The sequence below is a fragment of the Esox lucius genome, chromosome 24, assembly GCF_011004845.1.
Source record: "Esox lucius isolate fEsoLuc1 chromosome 24, fEsoLuc1.pri, whole genome shotgun sequence".
Taxonomy (NCBI): Eukaryota; Metazoa; Chordata; class Actinopteri; order Esociformes; family Esocidae; genus Esox; species Esox lucius.
In genome coordinates, this window is record NC_047592.1 from 5778973 (window position 1) to 5798633 (window position 19661).

At 43.3% G+C, this 19661-nt stretch overlaps 1 protein-coding gene across 1 annotated transcript in view; it reads left to right on the forward strand.

Annotated features, from left to right (window-relative positions):
* adam19a (ADAM metallopeptidase domain 19a) overlaps window positions 1–19661 on the forward strand; it is a 104028-nt gene that overhangs the window by 58138 nt on the left and 26229 nt on the right. Inside the window, exons 4-6 of the mRNA XM_010887970.5 lie at window positions 6734–6812; window positions 11581–11657; window positions 16136–16319. Coding sequence (XP_010886272.2) covers window positions 6734–6812; window positions 11581–11657; window positions 16136–16319 — 340 coding nt within the window. The remainder of the gene's footprint in view (window positions 1–6733; window positions 6813–11580; window positions 11658–16135; window positions 16320–19661) is intronic.

Below are 19661 nucleotides of genomic sequence, written 5' to 3' on the forward strand. Positions count from 1 at the left end.
TCCGGCTGAAGGCCTGCGGGTGGTGCGGTCCGTTCCCCGGGGTGGGGTTGTTTCTATGCGGGGGCCATAGCTATAGCAACGAACGGAACTGAATACTGCCTGTGTTTCAGTCCCTGCACGGGCTTCCCTGTCCGTCCTGGGCAGAAAAGGGGGGAGGGAGGCGGGGCTTAGGGTCAGGATGGAGAAGCTGTTGGGAGGGAAGGGGAAGGATGGAGGGAGGAGGCGGTTCAGTTCCAGGCTGAGTCAGAGAGGGTGGAGACAGGGTGGAGTGTGGTAATTGCCCCCAGATGGTTAAATAGTGTTGTGGATTTGTGTGTGTGTGTCGGTGTGTGTGTGTGTGTGTGTGTGCAATCAGTGTGTTGAGTGTATGTTTGTGTGTGTGTGTGTGTGTGTGGGTTTTCCTTTACTAGGGCAATGGGTCGCCCTGTCTCTCGTGCTCTGCCAGCTCTATCAGACCCTGGCTGTTGTTGCCCCTCGGAGGCACATTTCAGCTGGCCAGACTCACTGTTTATTGTCTTTGGTTACAGCTGGCCAGGATACGTATGTTTTGTTTCAGTAAAAGGGCAGAAAGAGTACATTAATTTCCCCTCATGCGTTTTGTATTTGTTCGGTGGGAGCGCAAGAAAGAGAGGGCGAGAAAGAAAACAGCAGGAAAAGGTGGAAGGAAGAGAGGACGAGAGAGAGAGAGATGGTGAAGAACTGTAGACATTTGACTTCAACCTTAACTGTTAACCCTTTCCTTAACCCTAACTCCTAAACCAACCACTCTGCAAAACTTCTCTGACAAACAACCCATTTCCCAGAGCCTTAACACAATACAATAGTCATTTTGGGTCATATTCTTTGTCTACTTTTACTCATCTTATATTCTAGTTAAGTTGTAGTCAACGTTTTTTTTTTGTCTAATTGTACTCTAAATGTATGTTAGTCGCATTTCATTTTCCATCACACCAAATAGGCCCAGGGGCACCCAGCTTCTAATTCCACTAGGCAAATACAAGTATTGAACATGTTAACAATCCGACAGGTTGGGTGGGTTTGTTTTTATTTCAGTTGAATAGTTTCCGTTGCACCTATCAAATAAATAGATTGTTCCTTCATAGTCTTTAAGACCAAATCAAACCCAATATCATCTCATTTGCAATTGCTGTGCAATCGTCTGAGTAAAGTAGTTACAGTTTTGAGGAATAGAATTGTGGTCCAAATCAGGTTGGCCACAGCCCGCTCTGACATCTACAGAACGCCTGTGCAATTTGCAATGTTTAACCCTGAATGACGCTAACGTTAACATTATCATTAGGTAGGTCTCACACTAATGGTACAGCACAATGCCTTCATAAAGGTGATTCATTCAGATCGATTTTAGCTACCTGACTTTATAGCTATGTATCTTAAAAAGTTTTAAAAAAAATATTAGAACATATGTTTGTTTAATTTTCAGTTCAATCACAATCACTGCAATCAATTACTCATCTAAAATCAACAGAAATTACATTTTGTAGGGCAGAAAGCACCCCAATATTCAACAGCATTTTTTTTTTGTGAACTATCTTAATGTAGGCGTGTCTTAATGTAGGCGTAATTGTGTATCAGTCTTCTACAGGTCGTCCCCAGGTGTGTTTTTTTTCTCCCCAGGGGAGTCATTATTATAGCGGGACTGTTGTTGACACCTGAGTTTTGCCCACTCTTCTTTACAGTATTACTTTAACTGTGTGATTTTTGAGGGTTTTCTTGCATGCACGCCCCGAACAGTATTTCGATAGGATTGAGATTTGAGCTTTTACTGTGCCGTTCCGTAACCCTTCAGTCGTTCTTTTTGAGCCATGCTGTTGTAGCTTTGCTAGTATGTTTTGGGTCATTTCTTTGTTGCAAGATCCACGTTAGATTCAGCATCAACTTTTTGACGGATGGCCTCACATTCTCCTCAAAATTTCTGTGGTACGATATGGAAATCATGGTTGACAAAATTATATCAAATTGGTCAGGACCCTGGGTCAGGCCCCTGGGCCAAACCAATATGCAACTGCCTCCATTCACACGGTTGGTATGAGGTTCTTCTGTTCCAAGGTAGTGTTTCTTTTTCACCAAATATGGCCTTGCAGCCAAACGACTCCAGTATTTTTGATCTTTACCCAAGTGTTGTTTGGCAAATGGCAGTTTTATCCTTGAGAGCAAAGACTTCTTCCTTCCTGACCTCCCATGTAGGCCAAATGTGTGCCACCGCTGTCTGACACTTCAACATTGATTGTGGCGAGAGTGGCCTGCAGATCCCTTGATTTTGTCGGTCAGCTCTTACCCTGACTTTGGTGACACAACCGGGTATATATAGATTCCCAGTGGTCTGGAATTTTATCCAATTTTAGATGATCCATTTGACAGTGGTATTATTTATTTCGAATTGCTTGGAAATTCCTTTCAGATTCATGGACATAAATAATCTTTCTTCTGAGGGCCTTGAATGGGTCTTTTGATCTTGGTTAGTATGGTTAGTACATACAGGGCCAAGGCCCTAAACTCAATGTTAACAAAGTAGATACATTTTGCATAGAGCATGTTGTAGTTTTATATGGAGTTGCAGGACCTATGTAGCCTTTTGTGTTATTGTCATATTAAAGCAGATTCTACAAAATATACCCATCTTTTCTATGTAACATGTTTTCCACATTTTGTTTAATTATTAACTTGCTTATTTTGTGTCCAAAAGATTTATTGTCTTGGAATATTTTTTAACCTAATTGTCAATTTCCCAACAGCATATTGTGCGTACCCTTACCATCGTAGATTAGCCTGTGGGTGGCTTAGAGCAAAATCAATACCTCCTTGTTGATCCAACGAATCTACTGATCTGCTGAATACTGAAACCATTGTTATAATATTTTAGCTCCCCTTTAACTACAACCTAGAAACAGAGACAGTCTGATCAGATTCTGCTTTAACTACGACCTAGAAACAGAGACAGTGTGATCAGATTCTACTTTAACTACAACCTAGAAACAGAGACAGTCTGATCAGATTCTACTTTAACTACGACCTAGAAACAGAGACAGTGTGATCAGATTCTCCTTTAACTACGACCTAGAAACAGATAAACTCCTTTGAGCATCAACTTAGTAGTACCTTCTGTTTCCATTCTCAAACTGCACTGCTGGAGAAAGAACGATTTGTGTGTGTGTGCGTGCATATGTGTGTGCACCTCACCATGAAGGACAGGAGAAGATGCTCACTCCTGGAAGTCATAGTTATGTACTCAATAAAAAGGTTTTAGCAATGTTCTGTTTTCTAGGCCTATTTCATAAAGTAATGACCTTGTAATCATCTTGTATTGACCGCACAAAACGGTCTGGGAACAAGGGGTACTTTTGGGTCTTTACTTGAAAGAATATGTCACAGTTTGTTAGTAATTACCCTGCAATTTAGTATTTGAGGGCAGAGTACATTTGCAACCATATTACTTGTTCTCAGAATGAAAAAAGTCACCCTCAAGGATGTGGTTAAGAATACACACCCCAAGCTAACGTTTACTAGCACAGTGTTTACTGTGAAACTTAGTAGTACAGAAAACCGTTTACCGTTTCCAAGTATAACACAAAAAACACACCTTGAATCCAATTGGACACAGATTGAGTTGCTAGGTGGAAGTCTGTGACAGAACCTTATATTAACCAATCAGTGCTGTCAGTTTTCAAACATCAAAGTCGATTTGAGATGGCGACACCCCCACCCATTTCACAGGTTCAAAATGATGTTACATCCTGTGAGAATGTAGTTTCCTGTTACCAGTTGTTTTTAGATCAAACAATAAAGGTATTTAAATATTTTAAAACAGCTTTTCAGAAAAGATATTCTAAATCCACATGCGCATGTTTTATTCAGCGTTGATGATTATGTGATGATAGTCATGGTGTGAGTGGTAAACGCTGAGGGTGTTGGACAAACTGCTTGACAGTTTTTGACAGTTGGCTTTACCTATTTGGCGACGGAAAACATGGTGTCACAACTTTCCTGCAACCTCCCAACAGCCCTCTCTATGAACACTGCATTCAAAGTGGCGAACAAACCGCTAACCTCGCAGACAACGTGCTCCAAGACCCAGCGTGTCTCAGACAGCGTCTCGCAACACGATGGCTCGGCGTCCGTGCCTCTGCCTTCAGACTGCTTCGAGCCAACGCAACATGTTAAGGCGACGTGGATTACCGCTGATGGCCAGTTGTTCCCCCCTCTCTGCTTCGTCCCTTCCTGTAGCCTTGTTCCCCCTCTCCGCTTCATCAGACCGCCCCCAATCAGTGGTCCAGCCATCATCAACTGAGGAAGATCACACACAAACACAGAAACGCCTGTGTCCAGCTGCTCATTAAAGCCCATTATGTCAACCTTCCCAAAGCGCTCTCTCTCTGTTTCTGCCTTTCATGCACGCTTGTTTTTTTTTTCTCTCTCTCCGAAACACTTGTTTCAACTTTTATTTCCTGGAATGTTGTCTGTTTGCGCCGGCCCCGCGGCGACCCACGCCGACACCGACAAGGCCGTCACAGAGGTGCGTGCCACTGCTCCACGCAGAGGTTGCAAAGGAAACGCTCCGGCTTAATAAGCGTCAGCTGCCAGGAGTGTGTTGGTGTGGTATCACCCCTGGCGTTTGATTAAATGTACCCCGTTAGCAACAAAGCGCTTTGGCAGAGACCGATTGAGTAATCACATACACCGAGAAAATGGAAGTGCCTTCCTCAAACTCTTTGATCCTTCACTGGAAGTCTTTTGTCTATTAATGTGCACGTGGCCTTCTTAGAAGCCAGCACTACCTGCAGATGTTCGCGGATCTGCATAGGTGTTTCTGTTTAGAACTGCAATGGCGGTACATGTCGTCCTCCTTCTTTCACCTCGACTTTTTCCTCCGATCCTCTGTCTTATCCACCTGTTTGCCTCTGTTTTTTTTACTCTGTGTGTTTCCGACTGAGTGCTTGACATGTTGACCCCGCACTGAAGACATTTGCAAGCCAAATAAACAAATCATTATTTGTCACTCTAATATCGAATTTCACGAAGGCAAAATTGTTTTCCTTCACTCCAGCAAAATGTCAGTGGCTTCCTCCCCTGCTAGTTTGCGGACATAGCCCCGTCCTAGCGGTATGTCAAAATAAGCAATATTCAAGATGTAGAATGCCCATTAATAATATGACGGAGTATTTGTTAAACCCTCTAAACGTATTCCATTGATCTATTGGACAAAATCAGTTTAAGTTGTTTTTGTAGGAAACACATTTTTAAAACAATAATATTATTTTGCGTTGGGACCCCAGACCCGAGTATGAGAATCATGTCCATGCGCTTTGCAGTGTACAGGAGCTCCACCAGGATATTAGTCTCAGTCAGAGGCCCATACAGTGTTAAGTACATGGGAATACTAGCCCTGTGCCACATGGGTTGGTGCTATCCTGTCAAAGCCATGATCATTGTTATTCTAAATTTCATTCAGTGGCATGACATTGACGAATGACCCTTCGTCCAAACAGATCCGAGGATTCTGGAAATGAACGAGGCATTCAGTCTCGGGCCCTGTTAATACTGGGTCATCGTGACATTTGATGTGAGGATCTTTTGTGGCGAAACTTGGCAAATGTCAGCCATCTCTCCAGCGCAACCCAAACCGATCTATGCACCTTTGTAGTGTCATGGCCTTTCTTTTGAAGCGATGAAATGAAAAATGAATAACCTAGCTCCTTTCCTATCTGTGTGTATTATTCTGCTGTCTTTTTTTCTGGTCAAAATGCAACAAAAGATGACAAAAGACTCTACCTCGCCGGAAAAGTTTTCTTCAACACTTTTCAGAAGGAGGATTGACAGCTTGATGTCATGTGATAAGATTCCATTGTAACGATCAAGATAATTCCTGGGCATGTCTGTCCCTCTCTGTCTCTTCCGTCCTCCCCATCACTTGCCATCTCTTCCTCTCTTTCTCTCTACTTCTCTCTCTTTCTTCCTCTCTTCCTCTCTTGTTATCAGTGCCTGCTTCTATCAAGATCAAAGTCCTCCAGGCCTTGTTATCCGCCGTTTAATTGAGTAGATTGTGCTGAGACTTTTTTTCTATCCAAATCAAAACTTAGCAGATGGCCTCTCTTTAAAATGGTAGACGAGGCAAAAAAAAATAATATGCATTTGTGATGATCATTGGCGCTTTGTGGTGTTTGGTACTTTTGAAGCAAACGCATAATTAAAGACCTTAGGAATTCTTTCATCAGACTTTAACTTATTTTGCCTCGTATGGGATTGAGAGGCGACTGAAGTAGAGCTTAGATCTACAGGATTAAATGCATAGAAATACAATGAATACCACAGTTGTTCCCATTCAAGTCAGTGATTCCACGGTTCTATTCATCCATATCTATGCATTTAATCCTATCCAATAGGTGAAGTCCAGGTAGATAAATTCTGAAAAACGGCTCCTGGGATGATAAAACAGCTGATTTATTAGTCTTTGTGATTTGATCTCATGGCCCCGTTCTCAGAATCTTTATGGCTGAAATGTTCCACAAATGGAGTAGAAGTTGTCGTAAACAGCACTGTTTATCTGATGCTATATTGCTCACTCTAACTTTCTCTCCATCTCTCTCCCCTCCTTCTCTCTCACCCCATCTCTCTCTCTCTCTCTCTCTCTCTCTCTCTCTCTCCCCATCTGTCTCTGTCTCTCTCTCTCTCTCTCTGTCTCTCTCTGTTTCTCTTCATCTCTTTGTCTCTCTCTCAGTGAGCTCCTGTGTCCAGACTTCACAGAAACATACTACACTGATGAGGGACACCCTGTAACTGAGGCCACCAACTACACTGTAAGTCCTTCTCCCTCCCCCACTCCTGCCCCTCAACTCTCTCCCTCCCCAACTCCTCCCCCTCCAACTCCCCACCCCCCCCCCACACCTCCCCATCCGACTCACTCTCTCCCCCACGCCTCCCCCTCACCTCTCCCTCCCCAACTCCTCCTCCTCCCACTCACTTTTCTTCACGCTCACATTCTCCTCTGCATGATTTTATTTCCAGACACTCTCACGCACACACACACACACACACACACACACACACACACTGTTTACATATTGTGTGTCTGTTCTGGTCCATCAGTGTTGTGTTGTGTTGAACCCCAGAAAGATCAGCCGCTTCTTTGGCAGGAAATAATTGGGATTAATTTAAACAGGCGCACACATGCGCACAAACACAAATGCCTTGATTGATAGATTTAAAATTACATGCAAAAGATTGTATTACGCACACACGTGTAGTCAGGTTCGAACCCAAGGCTCGAACCTGACATAACTCCAGTGTACTGCATCCACTGTTTACTGTGAACACACGGTCAGGTCCCTGTTTTATTTGTGTCTTACATAATCCGGTGGTACTACCTCACACGTTTGAAATTGTAAAGCTGCAAAACAAATGTGTAAAAAAAAAAAGAAAGATGTTATATACAGTACATATATATTTCTTAGAATTCCTATGTGTTACCAATATAGTATGTGACTCCATCCATCTATATCCGATGTGTCTGAAATCCCAGAATGCATCTTTAATGTTCATTATGAGTTATTATACAGTCTGATGTTCCGTTAATTATCAGCCTGCCTACCTCTTTTAGCACCATAGTCAAAGTGGGGGATAGACTTCTGACATCCTCCGTCCCCCGAAATATTTGATTCAACGGCAAATAAACGTACCACAACTGTATAATTAACGAGGCAATAAATCCTTAATCGTTTTCATTACGCTGACATGTGTAACCGCCAGGCCAATGAGTAGGTTGGGAGAGACATTTCAATAGCACTGTTGGTGAACTTGTAAGACATGCGTCTCCGACTCGCGGGTTCAGGGACCGTCACTTGCCCCGTCTTTGGCAGGACGCCGGGTACGAAGGGATACACTGACGGTGTTAAACGGTGAACTGTCTTTGGCAGGACGCCGGGTACGAAGGGATGCACTGATGGTGTTAAACGGTGAACTGTCTTTGGCAGGACGTCAGGTACGAAGAGATACACTGACGGTGTTAAACGGTGAACTGTCTTTGGCAGGACGTCAGGTACGAAGAGATACACTGACGGTGTTAAACGGTGAACTATCTTTGGCAGGACGTCAGGTACGAAGAGATAAACTGACGGTGTTAAACGGTGAACGGTCTTTGGCAGGACGTCAGGTATGAAGAGATACACTGACGGTGTTAAACGGTGAACGGTCTTTGGCAGGACGTCAGGTACGAAGAGATACACTGACGGTGTTGAACGGTGAACTGTCTTTGGCAGGACGTCAGGTACGAAGAGATACACTAACGGTGTTAAACGCAGGGAGTTGCTCAGATCTTCAGTAACCCCCCCACCACACACACACACACAGTATCGTATTGATACAGACACAAGAAAGCATATTGATTTCGCTGCCACTTTCATATGGCCAAGACTGCATGTGGACTGATTCAAATCCATGTCTAACCTAGTATCATTCAGTAACGTGTTGAGTAACGTGTTGAGTAACGTGTTGAGTAACGTGTTCAGTGAGGAAATGTCAGGGCAGTGTAACATCTCAGTCCCCTCAGAGATCGAAAACGGATGATTTAAAGAACATTTATGAATGGCTGTTGAAAGCTTTACACCTTTCATTCTCAGCACTCCATAATTAATCTCAGTCCTGTGGTGTCCTTTCCCGCTTAGCACTGGACAAGCATCAAACAAACAGTCGGTGGAAATCCCAATGTCAGCAGATGTGTGGAAATGGAATTCGAGTTGCTGTACGCTTTATAGAGGAGCAACCGGCACTTGAAAAGGAAACATCTGTCTTTAGATTTTAGAACATTCAACAGGAAATAGAAGAGGATCTGAAACATCCATCCACCTTGTCACCTGACCTGGGCCTTTCGCTGCATATGATTGGCCTAGATATAAGTGACTGGAGTGTTAAACCTGTATGGTGAACCTCCAACCATAACCTGACCCCTGACCCACAGAAACCAAGAAAATCCCCTCTCAGCCCAGGCAGTGTCAGCGAGGGTGGGGGGGGGGGGGGGTTACATCGATATGACCAGGAAGTACTTTTCTGGCATCGTGATCAACTTACCCGAATGAACTCCATGGTTTCCCCGGTCATAACTAGCGGAGGCCTAGTTATACTAATTGTCTTCCTGGTCTGCCCGCATAGATCTGAGCCTGTGTCTGACCACACTGTATGATAAGATCACAAGAAGAATAGTGTCATAACAACAATTCTACACATCCATGCACACACACACACACACACACACAGACACACAAAAACACACAAAGGATTTTGTGAGGGGTAATGGATGTGTTCCTCTCCTACTGAGCAGTAAAATTGCCAGCCAATTTCTGTGACCCTTTCCTTCTCCCTCCCCAAACTGTATCTTGTTATGGAAGCCAGTCAGGTTGAGGAAACAACACAGTTTCTTTTCTCAAATGAACCTACAGAGGAGCTTACTAGCGCTGTGTACGTGCATCTAAAAATGTTGTGCAGCGTGAGCTCTTGTTCCTCAAGTGTGGGGTATTTGTTTTCAAAATTAGTGCTGAGTTCCTGTACACACTGGTAAATATGAACAGTAGCGCCACCCAAAATGAGAACTGGCCACATTTTTTCAATATCTGTAATGTAAATCAATTTTTGCAGTCTTAGCAATTATACTTTGAAATCACTTAATGTTTACAGAATTCCCTTGTGTGTTCATTTAAGGACAATTGTGTGGACATTAGAAAAACAACAGTATATTTACATAGACAGTTCTGACTGGCTGATAGGATGGTTCTAGGCTCCACCCCTTAACCTCCATTTAGAGTCAATGATCTACTATAATCAGATCACATTCCAATCTCACAGTGTGAACGTGCCATCAAAGAAACTGGAATATCAGAAGTTTAGAATTTCCTATTTCTTTGAACTACATCTTTTCAAATAAAATATCTTCTAAAAGAATTATTGCTTTGAAGTCATGTGAAAGTAATTGATTTGAACCCTGGTCTGATCCATTTATAGACCAGAGCTGTGTCCTGAACATACTAGATAGCATGTAGCTCTACCTAATATTTGTGAAACAGACCTGATATGTTGTGTGTTCTGTGTACACATGGCTTGCCTATATGTGATGCTGCCTGTGGAGCGGTGAGGCGCGCGGATTGGCAGGAAACATTTTTCCTCTACAATTGATTTGTGTGTCCACCGTGCATGAGTTTTCCCATACAGTAGCTTGTGCCGTTCAAACAGGCGAGCTAATTTCACGGTCTGATGGGCCGACAAAGCCTTTTAAATAGCCGAGAATTGACACTTATGCACAGTTGAAGACGGATCTGAATAAATGAATTGGAGTGATGACCCCCCCCCCCCCCTTTCAGCAGGGCAAAGCTGGAGCAGGACGCTCAGTGACATGGTTCACGGACCGTAGCGGCGTCATTTGTTGTGGTGACATCATTTCCAGGAGAGCTAATTTGGGTCAAAGCTCAACAGGAAGTTTATTTTCCTTGCTCATAGATAGACAGTTGGAGGATATTCCTGTGAGAAAACACGTCCCGGCGTGGACCTTCCCGTCCAAACACGTCGCTCTAATGCTGTCGGCGCGGGCCATAGCGTCCACCCCCCCCCCCTTATCGCGGCTCAAGCCAGATCATCCGGCAGCTAGGAGTCGTCTTCAGGAGGGATCAAATTAATTACACTGAAAGTTACTGCTTTAACACGGAGACAGCCTCAATGGATCTGTCTACTCCGGAACAGATTCAGTAATAGCACGGAGGCATAAATGAGACCGCTTTCCATCTCTGCGAGTGCTCCTTAGAGGCATAATAAGGCATAAAATTGAGAGGTTTAATGGCACTGCAGTGACGCCGTGGGCTACGTCCGGGCAAATATCACTCTTTCATTGAGACCTCTGTTTCTGCACTCCTCCTGTAGTACTGTTCATATTGCATTACTGCGCAGGAGACCCTCATTGGCAAAGGAGTTCCATTCGGGCCACAAATGCCCTCATCTACGTGAATAATGTGTACTTAGAAGCAACGATTGTGCGCACACACACACTAGCTAGCTGGATTAAGAGATGAATTAATGTGCAGAAAACGAGTCATTGTTCTGCGCCGGAAGCATCCCAACCTTGTTTGTAGTCTCTTTGGCAACGCATCTCAAACACAACAACAACCCCCTGAATGCCGAATAGCGCCGTCCAGAGCTAAAGCAGCCCGTTATAATGCCCTTTGAAGGAAATCTGACTTTTTTCACCTCAAGCACTTGATACCTCACGCAGAGAAGAGTTGTGAGATTTAGAGTTGCGAAGCACAGCCCAGGAAATGACCGCAGAGCTTCTGCATTCAGACAGTTCAAATGCAACAAAGCTTGAGCCATTATACGTTTTTACTGATCAGCCGTTGGTAAAAATCCAGTATGTGTTGCGATGCTTTGTGACCGCTTGTTAACTAAACATTAGACACAGAGGACAACGTTGACACCCACAATCATTGCGTGGCAAGACGCAGGCCAGTGGGACTCATTGTGAGCATATGACTAACTTAGTGCAAGTTAATACCTATCTGAAATTGCTCTCTTTCTCCCCTGTTGTCACAGGATCACTGCTTTTACCATGGGCGCGTAAGAGGACATACGGACTCGTGGGTGGCAATTAGCACATGCTCAGGTGTAAGGTAGGTAAAATACAGTCTCATACACGTAAACGTTCCTTGAAATGTTCAGTCTCCAGATAGACGTTCCCCCTCAGGCACTGACATCGGGTCAACTTACCCTTTACACATCCTAACCAGAGTCATTAAGATGAATAAAAAGCAGAACGGACTTGAGATCAAATGTCTCTGTCATGTTGAATCACAGTGTACTGGAGAGTGCTTACAATGGAGACTGGGTGAGTTGTACATCTGACACCCCCGAAATCTGCTGTTCATTTTTTCTTTCTTTTTTCACATAACTTTGTTGCCGGATATAGAATATCCCAGGCAAGTACTGTGAATTTAAATCTTCTTTCGGTATAGAGACGCCAGTTTTAAAGTCTACATTTTACAGCCTCTGAACGGAATTTAATATAAAGCTTCTTGGATTAATGCTTTGAAACTGAGCTCTCCCGTGTGTTGGAACTGCTGCCTGTCAATTATGAAGTCATTATTAATTTCTGAACTAATTAATTAGGTTAATGACTGAATTAACCTCAAGAGGCACCAGTAGCGTTGAGCAGACAGAGAACACCTACGTTATAACTCTTTTTTTTAGGAATTATCTTTAATTTACATCAATTCCTGGTAAACACTTTCATTTCAGAAGTAAATTGAATTCTTTCATCTTCAAGAACCCATCTGTTCCCAATGAAGACCCAAGACACACACAAACAATTAAATTAAAGTTTCGTTACCAATCAAGGCAAAAACGTTGTTGAAGGAATACAAATCGGAGCGGTCGAATGCAGTAGGGTGGGTCGCCAGACTCTCACCACCTGTGGTCTGATGAGGCCCACACGTCACACCACTCTGAATGGAGAATGTTGATATCTCCTCACAATATAACCATGTACCGCAGAGACGAGTGCAGCATTTATGTGGGAGATTTAGTGTCAGACTCAAATTCTCTATGTAGCGTGCTCAGGGTATTCACCGCCGCGCGCACACGTGCGCTCACGTGCGCTCACGTGTCACTGTCGCGGAGAGGGGGTGAGAGGCGAAATGTAACGACTTGTTTGTGTCGATTAGCGATTTAGAACGTCCCCGCGGTGGGAGACGCTGCGAGTCGTTCGGTCGGAAAACGAAGCTTCCGTGGTCGTGCTACTTTCCGCCGGGGGCGCAGACCTTCGCCTGACAAGGACTCGGTCTGTTTCGGCTGGGAGGGAGGTCACACCGGGTGTTGTGTGTTGAACTAATGGGCTGACTTTGGGGATCCAAGGTCTTCACTCGGATGTCTCTACTGAGACATTTTCGAGGTACATTTCTCTGTCATTTAAAAATTTAGCGGACACTTAAATAATTGATTTCATACTTCTGGTTACTAATTTTTTTTATGCAGGGGAAGAATAAGATGAATGAATAAGCCATTTGGGAACTGGGGATGATTTGGCGGCCATGACGATATGACAGCCAATAGGAAATGAAGATAGGACACCAGGGTTTGAACTCCTACTCTTACCCCAAGTGTCATAGGATCTTCAGTGACCAAAGCGTCAGATCACCAGTCTACTTTTCCCACCACTTCCAGCAGCTTCCTGTCTCTCGTACAGAGACTGACCAGGACCGACCGTGTTTACCACCCGAGGCAAATCAGCGGTTGACTTGGTAATGGAATTGTGTGAATGCCAAGATAATGGGATCAGCTTGTACAAAGAAGCGTCGGAATCGTCTAAAGGACTTATATGTCCTCCTTCAGAGGGAAGCCAGCAGTGAGTTCTTTCAGGAGTTTTTCAAGTGTTTCAGGAGTTTTCACAGAAGAGTCAAGGACTCGGCTGTCCTAGCTTCAAAGGGAGGAGCTCTGATTGAGCTGAGCGAGAGCTGTCTTCCCATAGGGGTGGAATGAGGAGCTCAGATCAGGATGTAGGGGTTAAAGCGTCGCCTGAAGCCTCACCTTACAGTGCCATTCTAACAATTGAACTCAAACCCTTTATTGTAAAACAGACGTTCACAGACCAAAATATAACTTCCTAACATTATACCACCGTTTGTGAAACCTTTATGGAATTGACCCTTCTAACGTGGCTTCCTTCCCCTCAAGGTGATCCGAACTCAGAATAAGGCTTTTTGCAGGACGGCGATTCATTCATATTCATGTCTCTGCCTAGGATGCTATCTTGTAAGCCGTTAGTTTAAACAAAAAATATGTGTTCTCTGGAAGTTCTCTAGGATGGGACACCATAACCAAAGGCACAGTCAACATGTTTAGTACGCATTGTCTGTGAGACATACAAGGCAGTGAATGAGGAGTCTGTTGAATGTGTTTGATGAGCATTTGGAGTTAAGTGAGTTGGGCTTGTGGCTAGTGATGATTGGATGCAGGTTGCTTATCCAATATGAGTTTCTTGCCCATACACAGAGTTCCTGCTCCTGGGTTTCTTGACCATATACGGAGTTCCTACTCCTGGGTTTCTTGACCATATACGGAGTTCCTACTCCTGTTTTTTTTAGCCCATATACTTGTTTCCTGCTCCTTGGCTGTCCTTCTCCACAAATGTTCTGTCTTTATCCTCATCCGGCTTGGCGGCGGCTTGTGCTGAGATGCCCATCAGTCACAGGTTAGGAAGTAACCGTATAGACAGACCTGGGGTGAAACCGAGGACAACGACTCGACAGAATGACTATGTCTAACTCACACGGGGGAACGTGACAGGACTGAGTGAATCAAAAAATGTTGAACAGCGCCAAGAGCCATTTTTTAATTGCTTTCGAAGGCCTGCAAAGACCCTTCGGGGAACTACCACAAGCACATGGCACTATCAATAAAAGGTAATGAGAGGTGAGACCCTATCATGTTGCCTTACTCTTTAAAGCACATACCTTGTTCTCTGTGAACACAGAACGCCTCAGAGGCATATTCTAAATGGCACCTTTTCATGGCTGATTAGTGAGGTCATGCCAGGTTTAGTTGAATAAATAAGAATCATCATCATCAACAAAGGTTCCACTGGTGGAACACCCAAGAGTTCCAGAACCTCTCCTGCCACTGCATTCTATTGTCCGGGTTCCATCCCTGGCCTATATTTCTGTCTTATCAGCAGTTCTCCAGCGGCGCTGTGTGTTTTCTGTACCATTTCCGAAGCTACCTGCCAGCTCATATCCTGAGTTGGCCCGCCATCACACTACAAAGAGAAGTGTTTCTGTATTGACTCAGTATTACATTGTTACGAGTGGCGCTTGTCAGACTCACCCGTGGCTTCAATTTCAACAAACCTGACTTGTGTTTAAATTCACGGTTCCAAAGTAAGCCGGGGAATAATGTGCTCAGTTCGACTTGCCAAGTTTGAAAGGGCTGTGTGTGCATATGTGTGTATGTGTGTGCGTGCGTGTCAGATGTCAGGGCGTTTGCAGTGCATACATACCTAGTCATGGGGAGCATCGACTACCACGTACTGTTCATATTCCTTGGCTGCATTGATAGAAACATCTGCTGGGAAAGATGTACTGTAAAGATGTACTGTAAAGATGTACAATAAAGATTGACTTACTGTAAGAATTACTGTAAAGAAGGGACTGTAAACAAGTACTGTAAAGATGTACTGTGTGGACTTCCAGCCCCTTCTGGGTGTTTGTATTTGGCCTGTTTAGGTTCCACCACAGTCGCGCTAGTTTTGTCTCCTTCACTAAATTGTTTCTGGATCTCTAGAAGTATTTTTTTTGTTCCGTCATTGTTTGTACCAGATTAAGAGCTTTTTCTTGGTCAGAAATTCGGGTTTGCGTTGGTGACACACAAACATGGTTTTACTCGGTTGCCAAACTAAGTAGCCTACAGAGCCAACAGTCTTTGACCCATGTTTGTAAGTGGTGCTTTTGGTCGGACCTTTCTCAGGAAAGCATGTTGCGTCCTTTGTCCTCATTCATGCTCGTTAATGCTGCTTGATTACAGAGTTCCTTCGTACGGTTACAACCGGACGTCAACCACTCTCACAATAACCATGTGTGTGAACACTGAAAAAGTGAATTATGTGGATTCTAATTAATATACATTTTTGGCAGGGGTTCGTACATTTGTCTTAAGGGAAAATCAAGCTAGACATTCCCTAGTGAAGAGTTGAAAACGTGGGAAGCCTTTTTGATCCTCAAATCCACTTTGTGGACGTCCTGCATTCCGGGCCGGTCCTGCGTCAACATAACTTTTGTAATTAGAACCGTACATCTGCGGGACGCCACATTCGAAGACGTGCGTGATTGTCTAAGGCTGTACTCGGGGCATTTGGGGCCTTTCACGCCCCCTGCTGGTCGAAACCGGAAACGCCCCCCAGGGCAGTTGCATGGCGAGATCATCAGCACAAACGATGGCGTTTCACTGACAGACGTGTAGACTAGTATTAATTGCTGTCGTCGTGTGTGTTGATATTTCCTCATGAAAACAGTTGTCGCTGCATCAAGTCTTTGTTTCTGTTTGGACTCTTTACGTCGTCCAGTAAGGCTTCTGTAATCTCTCCCTCCTGCTTAAACAGAGGCTTGATTGGCTTGAACTCTAACAACACCTACTACCTTGAGCCAATCGGAGGGCTGGACTCCCTCCATCACTCATTGGTCAGCGCAGAGGATGTGCCAATCAGAGGAGGTGCCTGCGGCCATGGGCATCAGACTGGACACCCCAACCTTCTCTCCGATCTTCTTAAACCTTTGCATCAAAGGGTGAGGGAACTCAAAGACAGCACATCACACAAACAAGCACATCAATAAACACAGCACATCACACAAACAAGCTCACCAATAAATACAGCACATCACACAAACAAACACAGCACATCACACAGCACATCACACAAACAAACACAGCACATCACACATACAAGCACACCAATAAACACAGCACATCACACAAACAAGCACACCAATTAACACAGCACATCACACAAACAAGCTCACCAATAAACACAGCACATCACACAGCACATCACACAAACAAACACAGCACATCACACATACAAGCACACCAATAAACACAGCACATCACACAAACAAGCACACCAATAAACACAGCACATCCCAAGAACAGACACACCAATAAACACAGCACATCACACAAACAAGCACACCAATAAACACAGCACATCCCAAGAACAGACACACCAATAAACACAGCACATCACACAAACAAGCACACCAATAAACACAGCACATCACACAAACAAGCACACCAATAAACACAGCACATCACACAAACAAGCTCACCAATAAACACAGCACATCACACAAACAAGCACACCAATAAACACAGCACATCACACAAACAGACACACCAATAAACACAGCACATCCCAAAAACAGACACACCAATAAACACAGCACATCACATAAACAAGCACACCAATAAACACATCACATCACATAAACAAGCACACCAATAAACACAGCACATCACACAAAAAAGCACACCAATAAACACAGCACATCACACAAACAAGCACATCAATAAACACAGGACCACACAAACAAGAACACCAATAAATACAGCACATCCCAATAACAGACACACCAATAAACACAGCACATCACACAAACAAGCACACAAACAAACATAGCACATCACACAAACAAGCACAACAATAAACACAGCACATCACACAAACAAACACAGCACATCACACAGCACATCACACAAACAAGCACACAAATAGACACAGCACATCACACAAACAAGCACACCAATAAACACAGCACATCACACAAACAAGCACATCAATAAACACAGCACATCATACAAACAAGCACACCAATAAACACAGCACATCACACAAACAAACACAGCACATCACGCAAACAAACACAGCACATCAGACAAACAAGCTCACCAATAAACACAGCACATCACGCAAACAAACACACCAATAAACACAGCACATCACACAAACAAACACAGCACATCACGCAAACAAACACAGCACATCACACAAACAAGCTCACCAATAAACACATGACCACACAAACAAGAACAATAATAAACACAGAATATCACACAAACAAGCTCACCAATAAACACAGCACATCTCACAAACAAGCACACCAATAAACACAGGACCACACAAACAAGCACACCAATAAACACAGCACATCACACAAACGAGCACAACAATAAACACAGCAAAACACCAACAGACACACAAAAACACCTACAGACACACCAACAGACACACCAACACATCAACAGACACTATATCACACTAACAGACACACACAGAGACCAACACACCAACAGTAAAACCAACACACCAACAGTCAAACCCACAAACCAACAGTCAAACCCACTAACCAACTGTCAAACCCACACACCAACTGTCAAACCCACCAACCAACTGTCAAACTCACACACCAACAGTCAAACCAACACACCAACGGTCAAACCCACAAACTAACAGTCAAACCCACAAACCAACAGTCAAACCAACACACCAACATTCAAACCCACAAACCAGCTGTCAAACCCACACACCAATAGTCAAACCCACAAACCAACAGTCAAACCAACACACCAACAGTCAAACCCACCAACCAACTGTCAAACCCACACACCAACAGTCAAACCAACACACCAACGGTCAAACCCACAAACCAACAGTCAAACCCACAAACCAACAGTCAAACCAACACACCAACAGTCAAACCCACAAACCAACTGTCAAACCCACAAACCAACATTCAAACCCACAAACCAACAGTCAAACCCACAAACCAACAGTCAAACCAACAAACCAACAGTCAAACCAACACACCAACAGTCAAACCCACAAACCAACAGTCAAACCCACAAACCATCAGCAGTCTTGTTTCATTTTGACATATTTCCATTCTCTATTGACTGAAACAGACAGTTATACATGGCATACAGCTTGGCCATTTGGTGATAAATGCATTTCTATGTGGTAAGCTCCCCACTTTTATTCATTTTGGTATAGAGCATGTGATCAAGGGTGTGATTGACTGACGTTAGTGTTTATTTTGTCTCTCTTGATGTAGATGTACTATCCACCATGAGAAAATATAGTTTGAAAAATCAATGTTTATCTTTTCACAACAGATGTACAGCCCAAACACTGATTTCGGTTGACAAGCTCTACTTTCTCAAGTTCATGAACACCACCGAGCACAAGAAATTACCATGCTCCAGGTCCAGCAGCTGATTAAATACAAACAGATATATATTCAATTGATTGAGTAGATTAAATTCAGCCCGATACAACCCTACCTCTGCATAGCAGGAGTAAAATGTTGTTTCCCATGACTACAACACAGTATGTACTTTCCAACAGGGTGTCAATAGAGTTGAGTAAGAGGAAGCTGTTAATGTTTTCATTAAAAAAAATAAAAATGAAAATAAATAGAGAGATCGAATGAGAGAGAGAGCGTGATATCTCTGCTATTAGCAGAGCATTTTGGGTTATTTTTCCTTTAGGAGAGTTCTTCTTCCGTGTGTGGTTCATTTATTCTTCTGATCTGATGTGATGGACGTGGTAATAATCTTTCTCTTGTGGCCGGGATGATTGTGTGGCTATTGACTACACACCCACACACACCTAAACACCCACGCAAGTGCCAATGAGCACACACTTGTCCGTGCACGCACACACACACATACACACACAAAGAAACAAAAAAAGAAACAGACACCAACATGCAAACAACACACACACATACACACCCAGAAACGCATAGTACTTTTCAGCCTGCAAAGGAAAAATCACAGCAATATATACATAATGATTCATATAGAGATACATATAATGATTCATATAGAGATACATATAATGATTCATATAGAGATATATATAATGATTCATATAAAGATATATATAATGATTCATATAAAGATATATATAATGATTCATATAAAGATATATATAATGATTCATATAGAGATATATATAATGATTCATATAGAGATATATATAATGATTTATATAGAGATACATATAATGATTCATATAGAGATATATATAATGATTCATATAGAGATATATATAATGATTCATATAAAGA